The sequence below is a fragment of the Sciurus vulgaris genome, assembly GCF_902686455.1.
Source record: "Sciurus vulgaris genome assembly, chromosome: X".
NCBI lineage: Eukaryota > Metazoa > Chordata > Mammalia > Rodentia > Sciuridae > Sciurus > Sciurus vulgaris.
This window is the reverse complement of record NC_136471.1, coordinates 137,481,972-137,499,056: the sequence shown is the minus strand read 5'-3', so window position 1 is coordinate 137,499,056 and position 17,085 is coordinate 137,481,972. Positions and strand designations below refer to the sequence as shown.

The window sequence follows — 17,085 nt, the reverse complement described above, 5'->3', positions numbered from 1 at the left end:
CACCTGCCAGCCCAGAACCACTGGCTCTTTGATGAATTCGTCCATCTCGGTGGACCTGGTCCTGAGAATGGACTGGTGGGGTCGCGTTTTCCTTGACGAGAAAGTAGATATGGTGAAGTAGGTGCGTCTGCGAGAGAGAGAGAGAGAAAAAGAGAGAGAGAGAAACCCTAAGAGGGGTGCATCTTGGTGGCATGAGGCCCTGCTTCCATCCCCAGTCTCCAAGTAACTAAAGTGACCACCACTAAAGTGGTAAAGGGTCCCACCAAGGATGGTCCACGGGCATCCCAAGGGGACCTAGCACTGGGGAACAGCTCCTGCGTTTGTCCCCGGCAACACAGAGCAACAGAAAAACAAAAGGCAGAGCTTCAGTTCCCGCTTCGCAGCCCAGGCTGCCTCCTGGCGCCCGTCTGGACCGCGCGCTCCAGGCTGCACTAGGACTGGTGCAGTAGACCTTGCGCCGGCGGCTTGAGCCGGGGCGTCCACTCGGGGTCCACGGAAGAGGCGGATGTGGGGCGGGGGCAGATTTCACAGGCGGAGGCGGCAGGCAGGCGTCCCGGGAAGGTCCCGGGAAGGTCCCCAGACAGGGCTGCCTTTCCGCGCTGCCTCCGGCTGGCTGCAACCTCTGATCAGCCCAGGACCGGGGACTGCCAGTGTACCTTTCGCCGCCTCTCTCTGCACGGAGGAGTGACCCTGCGGGTCAGCGTCGCCGTGGGCCAGAGGACCCTGCGGGAAGAGCTGCTCTATGCCAACCCAGGTAGGCGGGGGGCCGCGCGGCGATCCGGGTGCCCGGCCGCCCCTTCCCGGGACCTGACGCTGCGCGGCCTCTTCCAGGCGCGGAGGGCACGGCCGCCCGGGGCTTCTCCTGCGTCATCTACCGCGCGGACTTCATGAACTGCAGCTGGACGCAGGGCCCGGCCGCCCCCAGCGATGTCCAGTATTTTCTGTACATAGGAGACACTGAGTACGGCCCGATTCGCCCGAGGACCAGGGAGGGAGTCAGGAAGGCCAAAAAAAGAAAGCCAATTTCTTTTCTTTTCCCTTTTTTTTGTCCTCCCCCCCATTACTTTTGGGGCCCTTTGGGATCTTCCAGGAGAAAAAACGAGACTGAATGTCCCCATTACATAAAAGACTCGGGGACCCACCGGGGCTGCCACCTGCAAGACCTCTCGGCGTTGCCCTTCAACGCTTTCTTCCTGGTGAACGGGACCAGCCGGCAGGCGGAAATCCAGTTCTTGGACTCGATTTTGTCAACGAAGGAGATCGGTGAGCGGAGGCCTGGGGTGGTGGAGGTCTGCTAAACCTGGGGGGTGGAGGTCAGCTAAACCAGAGTGGGGTCCCCTCCCTCGCCAGAAGGGGACCTCAGCTGGGCCCCAGAAAGGAAGGGCAGGAAGTGTCCAAAGAGGCTCAGAGATTTATTTAAGAAAACCCGAGAGATTCATGCAGAGGGACAGGGCCGGCAGGCACTCTGGAGTGAGGGGTGCTTTGGGGTCCCAGACTCTTCTTTTTATAGAAAACCTAGTAAATACAGAAGATGGGAGGCCTGGGCCTCTTATTCTTTGAGCACTTGCGGGGTCTCAGTGGCCTGACCCTTCCAGCCTGTCAACCCGGTCAGTAGAGGAGGTTTGGGGTGTGCACACATCAGAAGTTGTTATGTATTATTTTGGGGTGTTGGAGATTGAACCCAGGGGTGCGTAACCACTAAGCCACAGCCCCAGCCCTTTTTGTGTTTTATTTAGAGACAGGGTCTGGCTAAGTTGCTCAGGGCCTTGCTACATTACTGAGACTGGCCTCCAACTAACCATCCTCCTGCCTCAGCCTCCTGAGCTGCTGGGATGACAGGCGGGCATGTCTGTGCCCTGCTCCTTTCTGTTCTTGTTTCTCTCCTGCCTTAAAATTGGTGTAAGATTCTGGAGGCCGCTGGAACAAACCACCAAGCAATCCTACTTAATGTTCACACATAAATACAATCTGCATTACGGTGACCAACCAGATAGGTGAGACCCTGTCCTTTACTCTCAGCTTCATAATCCAGTCGATCGGAAAGTGGACTGGGATCCGATAAACTTCAGACATATGTAGATTTGGTAAAGATCTGCGGTCACAGGACACGTTTCAGTCAGCCCTGCTGTCCACACACACTGAGAAGCTTCTGATTGTGGCGTCCAGTCTCAGACTCTAGGAATGAAATTACAATAGTCTAATACAATCCAACACAAAGCCCCCGTTAATGGCTGAGTAACAGCCCATGCTCATGAGGAAAGGTCCTCATTTACAGATCCATGGCCACCTGGACCCAGGGTCGGGAGGGAAAAACTGGTCTCATGTTCATCCTGGAGGGTCATCCAAGTCTGACTTTTTTTTCCCCAGATTTGGTATTGGTGAATTACAGTTGTATGTACAGGTGAGATTAATTGTTACGCATTCATACATGCACACGATAGAACAATGTAATTTGGCCAATCCCTCCCCAGCATGTTCCCCTCGCCTGGCCTCCTCTCACACCCTGTTCCTTCCCTCCACTGATCTCCCTTTGCTTTTTAGGAGATCACCCTGCCTCCCACATTTCTTGCCCCTTTTCCGCTCTCGCTTCCACATACGTGAGAAAACACATGACCCTCGACTTTCCGAGTTTAACGTATTTCAATTAACATCATGTTCCCAAGCTCCATCCATTTTCCCGCAAATGCCGGGATTTCATTTTTCTCTGTGGCTGAACAAAACTCCAGAGTGAACATAGCCACATTTTCTTTATCGCTTCATCCACTGATGGGCACCAGGGCTGGTTCCACAGTTTGGCTGTTGTGAATTGTGCTGCTCCAAATAAGGTCGTGCTTGAATCACTGTAGCAAGGTGACTTTAAAGGTTCAGCGTAAATACCGGGGGTGCTAAGCTGAGGCCTCGGGCGGTTCCGAGTCTTTGGAGGAGACTCCGCCCTGATGTCCACGGTGGCTGTACTAACTTACAATCCCACCCACGGGGAAAGAGCGCTTGGTTTTCTGCGCGTCTCCTGCCGTTCTGACGGGCGCCGCGTGAAATCCCGTGTCGTCTTGCTTCGCGGTCTCCTAGGTGCGGCTGAGGCTGGATGCTGATTCCTCTATTCGTCCTTCCTCCTGGGCATCTCTTGGGAAATGTCTGCTAGGTTCGCTGGGGCGCGTGCACCCCGGGCTGTCTGAGAACGGGTCTCAGAGCGACCTGGGGCATCCCGTCCCTCCTCAGCTGACTGTGGGGACGTGGAGAGAGGTTCCCGGAGCTCCGGGTGTTGACCATCGGTGACGGGCAGGCAGGGCTCAGCCTCGGCTCGGGGGGACAGCGCGGCTCCCTGGGTTCAGAGCTGGTGCTGGGTCGCCCCTGCAGAGCAGATCAGTCCCCCGGACAACGTCAGCGTGGCCTGCAACGCCTCCCACTGCCTCGTCCAGTGGAACCAGCCCCGGACCAGGGCCCGCCTGTCAGACGTGGACTTCCAGTACCAGCTGGGCATCTGGAGACAGGTCAGTGCCCCCCGTGCCCGGGCTTCCTCCGGCCTCGGGATCGGGCAGCACAGAGGACGTGAACGGGTGGGGGTGAGGGGCCCCAGGAACTGCAGGGAGTCCATGACTCTGTGGCGAATTCAGCGGAGGATGGACAGTCCACTGTGGGCTGACCGCTGGCCCCGGGAGGGCGCCGGGAAGGCAGCCGGGGGACAGTGGCAACCCTGGGAGTCAGGGCGATGTGGAGTTGCAGAGGAGGCCAGTTAGGAGAGGCCATGCAGGACCTGCTGGAGAGAGGCCCCTCAGGTCCACCTGGACCACAGGGGACAGGGAGAGGCCACTCAGGTCCACCTGGACCACAGGGGAGAGGGGAGAGGCCGCTCCAGGTCCACCTGGACCAAGGAGCAGAGGAGAGAGGCCACTCAGGTCCACCTGGACCACAGGGGAGAGGGAAGAGGCCACTCAGGTCCACCTGGACCACAGGGGAGAGGGAAGAGGCCACTCAGGTCCACCTGGACCAGCACAGAGGGAAGAGGCCCCTCCAGGTCCACCCGGTCCACCACGGAGGAGGGAAGAGACTCTCCATCTCTCCTGCAGGGCGCTGGCCTGTCCCCCTGGGCCGTGTCCACTGGTAGGGTGGCCATTGCGTTCCCGTCCAGTGGCCCCTCCCTGCCTCCATCCTCCGGTGCTCTGGAGGAGGCATGAACGAGGGAGGCCTCTCTGCCTGGTCAGGGGTCCGTGGACCCCCAGCACCCCCAGACATGAAGAGGACAGTCCACCCTCTTGTGAAAATCCTCTGACCTGTCACGTGTAGCCCCTTCTGTTCTGTTTTCTCCCCAGAACGTGGACGCGGTCGATGACGACCCAGTGGTGAGTCTGAACCCCCCCCCCCCCCGTCGTGGCCAGCTGGACACGTCCTGCGTGCCAGCGTCCCCGCTTGTGGCCTGGTGGCCGGCGGACGTGTCCTCGGAGTCCTCAAGGGATGCTGCGCGCCCGTGCCGCTCCCGCTGGGCAGGTCCCTCTTTCCGCTTCCACGTGGAATTTGCTGGAATTGCTTCGGTTTTTCCTACTGACCTGCCTTTTCTGCTCCCGCTTGGCCCAGCAGACCCCGCTGAGCTGGCCTTTCCCTCCACCCCACCTGCGGAGGAAGATCCTCTCGGTCCGTTCGGGTCTCACTGCCACTGTGACCCCAGTCTCCTCTTCGGTCACATAGAAACGCAGAACTTGGCGCCCCCGCAGCCCTGTCCTCCTCTGGGCGCGCCCCCGGGGAGCCACGTCCCGTCCTTGTTTAGCGGAGGGAACGGCGTCCCGCGCTGGTTAATGGGGGCCAACAGCCGCTCGGTGGAACCCGCGGATGCGGGGCGCGTCCTTTCTAAAGCGCGCTCCTGCCTTGGGGTCGCGGTGCCCGTGACTCTGGAACGGAGCCGCCCGGCTCTGCGGGTCCCCGCGGGATGGCCGGCTGCCTCGGAACCGCCCGTCGATCTTACCCGCGTCTCTCCGCAGCGCAGGCGGCCACGCGGCGTCTGTGACCCTCTGCTCTCTCCGCAGGTCGTGGCCGGGGACGCGGGGACGCGCGGTGACCCTCTGCTCTCTCCGCAGGTCGTGGCCGGGGACGTGCACAACCGGTACCTCGTCCCCAGCCCGGGGCCCGGGGCCAGGCGCACCCTGAGAATCAGAGCCGCCGACGCCCGGGGCGGAGCGTGGGGCGCCTGGAGCCCGCCCGTGGACTTCGGTGAGCCCCGGGCCAGGGCGCCGGGCGGACGCACGCCGGGGGCGCGGGCCCAGGGGACGCCCGGGGACCTCTTGCCTGCGCCCCAGCAGGTCCCGGGACGCCGCAGGGACGGCAGGGCCCCTCCCGGGACCCCGAGGCTGGTCCAGAGGCCGGGCTCGCTCGGCGACCAGCGGGCGCGCGGGCCTTCCTGCTCCCGGGACCCCGGGTGCAGCCGGGCCCACCGCGCAGGTCCCCGTCCCGGCCAAGCGTCCGCCCCAGCGGGTCCTGGGCTGCGGTGGCTGCGGGGGCGTGAGGCCCGGGGTCCATCTGCAGGGCCGCCAGGACGAGGTGGGAAGAGAGTGGACTGGAAAGTAGACGAGAAAATAGAAAATAGACTAGAAAATAGAATAGAATACAAAATAGAAGAGAATAGAAAATAGAAGAGAATAGAAAAAAAATAGAAAATAGAATAGAATAGAAAATACACTAGAATAAAAAATAGACTAGACTAGAAAATAATAGAAAATAGAATAGAATAGAAAATAGACTAGAATAAAAAAAAGACTAGAAAATAGAATAGAATAGAAAATAATAAAACAGTGGAATCGAATAGAAAATAGAGTAAAATAGAAAATAGAAGTGAATAGAATAGAAAATAAAATCGAATAGAAAATTGAATAGAATAGAAAATAGAATAGAAAAGAATAGAATAGAAAGTGGAATAGGAACTGGGGCTGTTTAGCCCTAATCAGGAGAAGCTGTTCCAGGAAAGGATAAAAAAAAATTGCCAGTGGACTCAACTAGCTCCTCCCCTCAAACGTCGTCAGTTGGTAAAAATCGAAGGTGGTAGAATTGATGTCAATCTGATGCTTACAGAGTCTAACTGTCACCCGGCGTCTTGGTGCATACCTGTGATCCCAGCAACTCGGGAGGCTGAGGCAGGAGGATGGCAAGGCAGAGGCCAGCCTCAGCAAGTTAGGGAGGCCCTGAGCAACCTAGTGAGACCCCATCTTTAAATTAAAAAAAATAATAATGAGGAAGGCTTGGGATGTGGCTCAGTGATAAAGGGCCCTGAGTTCCACCCCTGGTACCAAAATAATAATAATAATAATAATAATAATAATACAATAATAATAATAATAAAACAATAATAATAACAACAACAACAAAAACAACTACCCCACCTCTAGATATTTGCAAATATTAAAAGAAGTTACAGGGACTGCGGATATAGCACAATGGTAAAGAGCTTGCCTATCATGGGGAGGCCTTGGGCTCCAACCACAGCATAAAATAGTAACAATAATGTTAATTATCATCATTATGTAAATGTACAGTGAGGACCCTCGCAAGCCGTTTTAGGCATAGAGACCTTTTTGCATCCAGCATCAGCTCTTAGGACTCGCAGTGTAGAATTCACGTTCGGCATTCATCGCGCGGAGCCTTCTGTACTGACAGGTGTCAATCGCCGCCTGTCATCAGGCCGCGGGGCGGACACACATAACCCCCCATGGCGCCCCCCAAGGACACCAGCCTGGTTGTGGCAATGGGAAATGAGGCGCTCAGAGCCGGGCGTGGCCCGCCCAGCGCCTGCGAGGCCTGGTTCGGTCCAGGGCAGGCGGAGCGCGGGCGGAACGATCGCGGACGCACCAGTTGATTGGCAGGTTGACCGCGTGGCGGTCCCGCTGCGCCCTGGGTTCACCTGCGGGACGCTCCGTCCCCGGCACCGGCGATAAATAAGCGCAGGCGAGAATGTCTTCGTTTAAAGATGCCCCTAAGGAGGGAGCGCTGACCAGCACCCGGGCGTGACCACGCTGGACGGCTCTCCCCTGGCGGCCGCGCTCCTGCAGGGAGCGTCCAGCTCACGCGGGCTCCGCGGGCTCGGGAGCATCTCTGGCCAGTGGGGCCCAGCTCCCTGGGGCCCCAGCCAGGGACGGAGCACGGCCCGCGATGGACAGCCCTGCGTGTCCCCCTCCCAGGCTCCCAGGGACCGGAAGCCAGTCTCCTGCACGTCTACCTGCTGGTGGTCCTAGGGACCCTCGTCTGCGCCCTGGTCCTCGGCTGCCTCTTTAACAGGTGACCACCGAGGTGCGGGGGCGTCACCTGCAGGAGCGGGAAAGTGGGCAGGGGAGGGCTTGCTGGGCGCCAAAGCTGCAGAGGGTCCCCCGGTGCCTGGTGGTGGGAGGCGGGAGGGAGGCAGGAGCCAAACCAGGTGACCAGAGAGTCGGTGTGGACGGGCTCCACAGGGGACCCTGGGCAAGGGCTTTCTGCTGCTGACTGGCTGGGACTCTGCTCCCAAGCCCCACAGGACTTCATGGGGTGAGGCTCGCTCAGCCTCCTGGCTCCCCCTGTTCGCCCCACCAGTAGCCTCCTCCCACCCAACCCTGAAGCTCAGGCACCCCCACAATCAGGTTCTACCCCAGGGGCGGCCGGCGGGGCTTCCCAGGCGAGGTTTGGGGACCCAGCAGGGGACCAGGCACTTCCGGACGCCTTTGAAGGAATCAGGGAAGAGATGAGCAGAACTAGGATCTGTGGCATGCAGGCAGGGTGTGCTCCAGGCGGCCCTGGCTGGTGGCCCCCGCCCTCCAGCCTCTGCCTCCGTCTCCACGTGGCTCCTCCTCTGTGTCTGTGTCTCCTCTTCTGTCTCTTGTGAGGACACGGCCATGGCCTCAGGGCCACCTGACCAGGAGGAGCTCCTCTCAGGGTCCTGCACTCACTGCCTCTGCAGAGACCTGTGTCCACACCAGGTCCCTTCCATGCACAGTGGCCCTCAGGGAGGGACATTTGTGTGCAGTGCCCAGCCTTACACCACCAGGGACCCTGGAGTTGCTTAGGTGCCCACGTCCGCCATGGCCGTCACGGGTCCGAGTGGCCCTGGGGGACTCCTCTGGTGGCCCTTCCCTGCTGTCTCCGTGGCCCTGGTGCCTATGCTTTGTCCCTCTCTGATTCCGCTCTGGAGAGTTGGACCGAGTCTATGAAGAAGGCTAGGGTCGGGCACTCGTGGAAACCGGGGTCCCCGTCACCTGCTCCTTCCTCTGTCTCCCCAGGTTCCACGGGCTGAGCGGTCTCTTTCCCCCGATTCCTCAGATCAAAGACAAAGTCAACCAAAACGATCAGGTGGGTGCGAGGGCAGAGGGCCGGCCGGGAGGGGAGGCAGGGGGACCGGGCGCCTGGGGGGCCCGTCTCCTCTCAGGGGGCCACAGGGATGTCACGGACGTGGCTGGGGTTCTCTGTCTACCCAGCGAGCTTTGTGCAGAAAGTGTGGGTCGGGGACCTGGGAAGAGGAGAGGGAGACAGAGACAGAGAGAGGCAGAGCCACAGAGATAGAGAGACAGGGAGATGGAAGGGAGAGACTTCCCGATGACTCGCTGTGCCAGCCAAGCCCGCTGTTGATTCCAAGCTGCTTCTGGCCCCAGGGCCTTTGCGCGTGATGTGTGGTGCACCGAGTTCCCCCATTCGTGAGCTCTTCCCTCAGTGACCCTCACCTGTCCACCATGGGGCCCTTGGAGCCTCATCCGAGGTCCCGCTGTCCCTCGCGTGGGCCTTATTGGGACACTGGATGCTGACCACCCTCCACCTTTACCCTCAGATGAACTGGGAAGATCTGGCCACAGGAGCCGGGAAAGAGGATCACGAGGAGATCCTGGTGGTGGAAGAAGAGTCCTGAGCTGCGGGTAGAACCAGGAGGGACGCGTCCACCCCAGAGCGAGGACGGAGGTCCTCTCTTCTTGTGTTCTTCCACGTTTGGAGCCTCCGCGTCGCTTTCTAGCTGTTTTTCTTACTCGTTGGGAAGAAAAAGAAACCTGGTGTTTTTCAAAGATGGCCTGGCGGGTCACTCGGTCCCGTCGAACCCCCCTCACCCCCGGGGTGACCACACGGGTGCTGCCGGGCCTCCTGCGGGCGCAGCTGACCCCTCGTTCAGGTCCACCATGCAGATGTGGCTGGGGCCCTCACACGGCTGCTCACAGGGACCAACGTCCACGTCCCCTTTCCTGAGCGTCTGGGGTGGTGGGGACGCCGGAGGGCGGGTCCCGGGCTCTCCACGGTGCGACTGGGTTCCAGCTGCCCACGCCTGGGCCTCCCGTCCTCCCTGCCGAGCACCCGGCTCCTCCCTGGCCGGGGGCGCCTCCCGCGGGCTCCGCAGCCTCTTCCAGCTGCGCAAAACGCAGAGACTCCTTGCCAAACCTCCAGCGGCCCGACTCCCCCAGACGATGGAATGAAAGAAAGAGTCACTGACCAAGGAAAAGAGGAAGGACAAGGGTCGACTCTGGGCGGGGCTGGCCGCCCGTGCCGGCTCCGTGCTCAGGAGGCAGGGCCGCCTGTGGGCAGACTCCCGGGAGGACCGGCTCCGTGGAACTGCAGAGGAGGCGGGCCTGGGTCGGGGCTCCGCCTCCTGGACGCCCTTAGACGCGGGGCAACGAGGCCCATCTGCCCGCTGCCTCCCGTCGGCACAGAGCTGCGTCCTCCTCCTGCCGCTGACCCTGTCCAGCTCGGGGGCGGCTTCTCCCTCCCAGACCCCCTGGGCGGGTCACTGGGCTCCTTGCTCCACAGACGCCTGGGAACACGGGGTCCTCCATCCCTCGTCGGAGCCCCTGGTCACCCGCAGGTCCCACCTGCAGCTCACCACCTGGACCCTGGGCTGGGGCGCTCCCGGGCCTGCTGGTCCTGCAGAGGAGCCTCTGCTGACCGCCCGCTGTCATCTGCATGCACCTGGGGGCCTCCCTCAGCGGAGCCCCCATCCCAGGTGCCCCGGCAGCCTGTGCCCACACGTCCACCCCAGGGACCTGCCCCGCGGCCCAGTCGTCCACCCCGGGCACCCCAGCTCCCCTCTCGGCCCTGCTCTCCTGGACACTCCTCTCTACTCCTGCCCACCCTGTCCTACGTGTGTGGACAAGGTCAGCAGCTGGCAGAGTCCGAAGCCCCTTCTTCCCTGGACCTTCTCCAGAGTCACCCAAGGCTGCAGCACCCCGTGTCCAGCTCAGCTGGCCCTCCTGGGCCCTGGGGAGGCCCATCACCCACCCTGGTGCCTGCTCCCTGCCTTCTCTCCAACGTGGCCACCCCTGCGTGGACCCTTCCTCCAAACCACAGGGACGCCATCAGGAGCAGGAGCCGAGTTCAACCCCGGGGCAAAGCTGTGCTCATGCCTGGGCCTCCTCCTCCTGGGGTTGGTGGCCGAGGCCCTGTGCTGGGGTCCCTCCTGAACACGGGCTCCTTTTCCTCCCTGGTATTCCTTCTGCACACGAGGTGTCCAGGCAAAGCGGCCTCGTACCTCGGCCTGCGTGAGGCCCATTTCCAGAGCTGATGCAGACCCCCGAGCGCAGAGCCCCTGAGACACTGGACAGTTCCCGGTCACTCCTTCCCCCGACACCCTCAAGCTGTGAGCCCCGATTCCCACCCTCAGGTCCCGCAGCAGAGCCCCTGATCGGCCACAAGGCCTCATGTGCACAGAACTGCCGCGGCAAATCCAAAACCACAGAGCAAGGAACCCGCGTACCCACCACCCGGCCTCCAGCCTCCACAGCGGTTCTTACTCGTGCCTCCAGCCTCCAGCCTCAGGCCGCCATCTTGAAGTCCCCTCTCCACCTCCAGCCCGTGGACGCCCCGGGCTTCACGGAGCCGAATGCACCATCTCGGGTCCACGGCTTCCCTTTTCTCTTTGGTCCCCTCCCGTCCCTGCTGGGCTTCCTCATTTGGGGACTGACTATCCATCATGCAGACCCAGTGACATTTCCTGTGACCACACAGCTGAGTCCACCAGCCACATCCCAGAACAGCGTCCAACCTTCTAAGCGAACAAGGAATCCGACACACGTGTCCAGATTCCCCAGTGAAACCCGGAGCCAGGCCGAAGCTGAGGACCGGGAGCTGGGTGTCCGGGGACCGAGGCACGTGGAGGACACGGAGCCCAGCCTGCAGCTTGGAGCCCCCCAGGCAGAGCTGGGGTCCCGGCCCAGGAGCCGGGTGACCACAGAGCGCAACTCAGGGAGACCCAGGCTGCGGGCCCAGAGGCTGGGCCAGCACCCAGCGTCCTGCGAAGGCTGACCGGGGGCAGCAGAGCCGAGGGTGGGCAGCGGCACCTGTGATCAGATACGGAGACGGAGCAAGAAGAGAGGGGCGGCTGTCAGAGGCCTGGCTGCTGGTGGCCCCTCCAGCTGGACTGCACCAGACGCGTCCAGCGGAGCAGGAGAGGCTGCAGGAGCCCAGGGAGCCCGGGCCCAGCAAAAGTCTCTGCCAGAGGCAGAGCTGACGGCCGGCGCCGTGCACGGGCATGGAGGGGCCCGGGGACCGTCGCTGGGGCCACCGGAGGACACGGCAGGTGTCCTCGCTGTCGTGGTCCCATGACCCCAGGACCCAGGCCTCCCGGGCATGTGGAGGAGCTGAGCTCGGCCAGGTTCCATCAGTGGTCACCTGGGGCTGCCCGGCTGCGGCCATGGTGTCTCCCTGGTCCCCAAGGCGCACCCCGTGGCTCAGTCCACCTTCCCTGCAGAGGTCCGTCCCCCCAGAGCTCAGCCCGCTGGCCGGTCACGGAGGTGCGGCCGGAGCAGGTGGGTCTTCCTGGTCTCCACGGGGGAGAGCCCCGGCTGACGCTGCCCACGGAGGCCGAGATGTCCCCAGGCCAGGAGCTGGTCCATGAGGCCTCTGGGCTATCCCTCCTGGGCACCACGAAGGGCCATCTTCTCCTGGTGGTGCCCGTCTCCTGGCTGGTCAGCACTGTTGGTGTGGCCGTGTTGGCCCTCCAGGTGGCCTTGGCCAGGCTGCCCAGCCTGAAGCCGTGGAGGCCTGTCCTCTGCAGTGGCCCACGCTCCCTGCAGCTGAGGCCACTTCCACTCCGTCCAGCGAGCCAGGTCTGCACGGAGCTGTCCAGGGCTGCAGGACCTTCCAGAGAGGCTCCCGGAGGGTCCCACGCGGCCAAGCAGAAGGACCAGGGCCACAGAAATGGACGTCCCCAACAGCCGGGCGAGGGTAGGTCCTGGAGAGACGTTTCCGGGTCTCATGGAGAAGGTGCTGAGTCCGAGGAGGGTCAGAGCTCAGGACAGGCGTCCCGGGCCACCCGGGGTCAGGGCAGCCCCAGCCGTCCCCAGACCCAGGAGGGGCTGCGCTCACGGCCCCTGGACAGCTCTGTGGCCGGGGAGGGTCCAGCTCTGGCCTGGAGCTCGGCTCCGGGTGGCAGAGCTACGGTCTCTGGCTTCGTGCTGGCCGCTGGGAGGACGTCCTCCATGTTCGAGTCTCAGGAATCCGGGAGCAAAACGTGGCCAAGACCAGAGCAGACCATGCCCAGAAGAGGGGCCAGGAGGCAGAAAGGCCAGTCTGTAGAAGATGCTGGGCGTGGAAGAGGCGGGTGGTCCGGGCCAGCTGGAGCCCGAGAGGAGGCTGGTGCTTCTCGGAGGGGCAGGAGGCGCTGGCTCAGGGAGGAGTGGACAGGACGCCCCGTGCTCAGTGGTGACGGGGCCCAGTGGCCTCCTGGAGGACACAGCAATGCAGGTGTGGGCGTGGGGATCGGGCTCTCGTGGAGCCTGGAGAGCTGAGTGGTCAGCCATCCGCCGTGACCGCTTCCCCCATCAAGGCGGCAGCTGCTGCTCCTGATGCTGTATCGTCTGACCCTGGTCAGGAAGAGCGAGCCCGCCACAGCGGTGAGGGCAGCGCGGCAGGCCGCTGGCCACGGCCTGACCTTCCCGGCCGCGTCTGCCCTCGGGCGTCCTCCTGGTGACCTCTGAGCTCCTGAACCCAGTGGTCTTGCTCTCCGGGGACCTGGGATCGCCCCAGAGAGTCGGTGTTGAGCAGATTTCTGATGCGGTGCAGGAAACGTGGTCGGGCATCTTCCCTGGAAAGGCTGGGGAATAAAAGGTAAGGAAGGGAAGCGGAACCCGTGACGCAGCGGGAGGAACCCAGGAGCTCACGGGTACGCTGGGGTGACAGGCCAGGGTCACCGTTTCCAGGTGCAAACGCAGAAACATACCACGTTCTCCAAACGACAGGCTGAGCGAGTGCTGGCTCCTCCACAGCCCTGCCCGAGAGCAGCCTCCAAACTGCACGGACCATCCTCAAAGCTCCCGGGGTGCTGGAGGCTGTGGCCGGATCCCCTGGGTGGAGGCCGTGCGTGCACACGGACTCTGCCCTGTCCCTGGCCTCTGCGCTGCCTCCCTCTCTTCTTTCCTACCTTCTGTTCCTTTTTTCTCACTAGTTTTCCAGCTCCATCTACCTGTCTGTGTGTCTGTCTGTCTGTCCATCATCTCTTCTTCCCAGCCTCCAGGAGCTGAGAGCTCGTCTTGACCCCACCTTCCGCCATGATGTTCTGCTCACCTTGGGTCTAGAGCAGTGGACGCAGGGCAACATGGACACTTGGGAAGCTCAGAGGAAACCTAATTTTGTCCTCTTTTTAGTTATTTTTGGGGCACTCTGTCGTCCTGATGAACGGGTAACTGAGACAGTTCCCAGGAAAGGGGGGGCATGGCCGCAGGGACCGGGTTCTGCGCCTCTGGAGCGGCACGTGGGCAGCAGGAGAGGCTCAGAACTCAAGCTCAGTCCTCAGTCTTCCGGAAGCTGCTTCCTCCCGAGCGGCTGCCTGGAAAGGGGGAGCAACGTCCTTCCGAGGAAGCCAGACCTGCTGCCCAGCTGTGCCCGTGGCTGTGCCCCAGGCTGCCTTGGAGTCCCCGAAACTCCTAGGAGAGGTCCCTGCCCGCTGCTGTCCACTGCACTTTGACCCAGAGGCTCCTGAGCAACGTCCTCCACAGGGACAGCTCTGACCAACTTTCTCCCAGGGCCGACTGGAAGCGAGTCCTCAAAGGAAGTGGAGCCACTGCATCATCGACAGGAGAAAATAGCGGAGGGCAGTTCAAGTCAGTTTCCCACAAATGGCGACTCACGGTTTCTGGTCTCACAAACCCCGTGCATTCTGTGGGAAGCAGTTTCTCTGAAAAGGAGTCATTGTTGTGTTTTGCAATTTCCATGCAACCGGACATCCTGAATGTCAGGCAGGGCTGGGACTCAGGAATCTCTCCGCTGTTTCCGGACCCAACAGCTTCCTGTTTCACGAAGTTGGACAGAGGTGGCCGACGAGCTGGTTCCTAGACAGGTGTCGAGACCAGGGAGCTGGACTCCTGAGAGCCTGAGAGGAGGCCGCAGCTCGGAGTCCACTCAGGATGGGCCGCGGGTGCTGAGCACACAGAGCATCGCAGGGAGGCAGGAGGCTGACCTCAGAGCAGAGCATGGTCAAGCATGGATCTGGGCTGGGCTTCCAAGGACGGGGTCCTTGGAGACCCATAAGGACATGGCGTGTGCAGGCAGGGGCTCCTCCCAATCCTCAAGCTCAGAGGGGAGACGCCTGGAGAGGGCCAGGACGTCCCCATAAGCTAGGAGGCTGGACCCAACGCCCTGCTCGTGGTGAGAGGGCTCTCAGGAGAAGCTGGAACAGATACCTGAGCCAAGCGTCATGGCTCCTCCCAAATCCAGGGCACGCAAGGGGACAGGGCCCTCAGGGAAGCAGGAGGACCTGTGTGTGACGTGTAGGATGGAATCACACCTCACGTGCTCACAGAGGGCAGTCACTGTGGGACCCGGACATGGACCAGAAGGACCCCCAGATTCACACTCACACAGGCTTCTCCATCTTTGTGTGAACACATTGGTGCACGTGGGCTTCTCAACCAGGAGGTCGGGGTTGAGCACCAGAGTTTATCTGAGGAGCAAAGGCAGGAGCTGCTTGCTGTTTAAAGGGAGAAAGGAAGAGAGTGAGTGAAGGAGGGAGGGCAGGCGGGAGGGTGGGTGGTGGAGATGGAGGGTGGGTGGTGGAGATGGAGGGTTGGTGGTGGAGATGGTGGGTGGGTGGTGGAGATGGAGGGTGGGTGGAGGAGATGGTGGGTGGGAGGAGGAGATGGAGGGTGGGTGGAGGAGATGGAGGGTGGGTGGAGGAGGTGGAGGGTGGGTGGTGGAGATGGTGGGTGGGTGGTGGAGATGGTGGGTGGGTGGTGGAGATGGAGTGTGGGTGGTGGAGATGGTGGGTGGGTGGAGGAGATGGAGGGTGGGTGGAGGAGATTGAGGGTGGGTGGAGTAGATGGAGGGTGGGTGGTGGAGATGGTGGGTGGGTGGTGGAGATGGAGTGTGGGTGGTGGAGATGGTGGGTGGGTGGAGGAGATGGAGGGTGGGTGGAGGAGATGGAGGGTGGGTGGTGTAGATGGAGGGTGGGTGGTGGAGATGGTGGGTGGGTGGTGGAGATGGAGTGTGGGTGGTGGAGATGGTGGGTGGGTGGAGGAGATGGAGGGTGGGTGGAGGAGATTGAGGGTGGGTGGAGTAGATGGAGGGTGGGTGGTGTAGATGGAGGGTGGGTGGTGGAGATGGAGGGTGGGTGGTGGAGATGGTGGGTGGGTGGTGGAGATGGAGGGTTGGTGGTGGAGATGGTGGGTGGGTGGAGGAGATGGAGGGTGGGTGGAGGAGATGGAGGGTGGGTGGAGGAGATGGAGGGTGGGTGGTGGAGATGGAGGGTGGGTGGTGGAGATGGAGGGTGGTGGTGGAGATGGTGGGTGGGTGGTGGAGATGGAGGGTGGGTGGAGGAGATGGAGGGTGGTGGAGGAGGTGGAGGGTGGGTGGAGGAGATCGAGGGTGGGTGGTGGAGATGGAGGGTGGGTGGTGGAGATGGCGGGTGGGTGGTGGAGATGGAGGGTGGGTGGTGGAGATGGAGGGTGGGTGGTGGAGATGGAGGGTGGGTGGTGGAGATGGAGGGTGGGTGGTGGAGATGGTGGGTGGGTGGTGGAGATGGAGGGTGGGTGGTGGAGATGTAGGGTGGGTGGTGGAGATGGAGGGTGGGTGGTGGAGATGGAGGGTGGGTGGTGGAGATGTAGGGTGGGTGGTGGAGATGGAGGGTGGGTGGTGGAGATGGTGGGTGGGTGGTGGAGATGGAGGGTGGGTGGTGGAGATGTAGGGTGGGTGGTGGAGATGGAGGGTGGGTGGTGGAGATGGTGGGTGGGTGGTGGAGATGGAGGGTTGGTGGTGGAGATGGTGGGTGGGTGGAGGAGATGGAGGGTGGGTGGAGGAGATGGAGGGTGGGTGGAGTAGATGGAGGGTGGGTGGTGGAGATGGAGGGTGGGTGGTGGAGATGGAGGGTGGGTGGTGGAGATGGTGGGTGGGTGGTGGAGATGGAGGGTGGGTGGAGGAGATGGAGGGTGGTGGAGGAGGTGGAGGGTGGGTGGAGGAGATGGAGGGTGGGTGGTGGAGATGGAGGGTGGGTGGTGGAGATGGTGGGTGGCGGTGGAGATGGAGGGTGGGTGGTGGAGATGGAGCGTGGGTGGTGGAGATGGGGTGGGTGGTGGAGATGGTGGGTGGGTGGTGGAGATGGAGGGTGGGTGGAGGAGATGGAGGGTGGGTGGAGGAGATGGCGGGTGGGTGGTGTAGATGGAGGGTGGGTGGTGGAGATGGTGGGTGGGTGGTGGAGATGGAGTGTGGGTGGTGGAGATGGTGGGTGGGTGGAGGAGATGGAGGGTGGGTGGAGGAGATTGAGGGTGGGTGGAGGAGATGGAGGGTGGGTGGTGTAGATGGAGGGTGGGTGGTGGAGATGGAGGGTGGGTGGTGGAGATGGTGGGTGGGTGGTGGAGATGGAGGGTGGGTGGTGGAGATGGTGGGTGGGTGGAGGAGATGGAGGGTGGGTGGAGGAGATGGAGGGTGGGTGGAGGAGATGGAGGGTGGGTGGTGGAGATGGAGGGTGGGTGGTGGAGATGGAGGGTGGGTGGTGGAGATGGTGGGTGGGTGGTGGAGATGGAGGGTGGGTGGAGGAGATGGAGGGTGGTGGAGGAGGTGGAGGGTGGGTGGAGGAGATCGAGGGTGGGTGGTGGAGATGGAGGGTGGGTGGTGGAGATGGCGGGTGGGTGGTGGAGATGGAGGGTGGGTGGTGGAGATGGAGCGTGGGTGGTGGAGATG

General features: G+C 61.9%; 2 protein-coding genes across 4 annotated transcripts in view; one reads left to right on the top strand and one right to left on the bottom strand.

The window, feature by feature from the left end:
- CSF2RA (colony stimulating factor 2 receptor subunit alpha) overlaps positions 1–8,952 on the top strand; it is a 15,688-nt gene extending 6,736 nt beyond the window's left edge. The window contains exons 3-10 of the mRNA XM_079125018.1: positions 631–754; positions 832–961; positions 1,091–1,263; positions 3,355–3,488; positions 4,308–5,199; positions 7,158–7,254; positions 8,226–8,295; positions 8,768–8,952. Coding sequence (XP_078981144.1) covers positions 631–754; positions 832–961; positions 1,091–1,263; positions 3,355–3,488; positions 4,308–5,199; positions 7,158–7,254; positions 8,226–8,295; positions 8,768–8,845 — 1,698 coding nt within the window. The 3' untranslated portion in view covers positions 8,846–8,952. The remainder of the gene's footprint in view (positions 1–630; positions 755–831; positions 962–1,090; positions 1,264–3,354; positions 3,489–4,307; positions 5,200–7,157; positions 7,255–8,225; positions 8,296–8,767) is intronic.
- The window catches only part of SLC25A6 (solute carrier family 25 member 6), a 248,017-nt gene that overhangs the window by 195,297 nt on the left and 35,635 nt on the right, over positions 1–17,085 (bottom strand). The gene's annotated exons all lie outside the window — the stretch shown is intronic.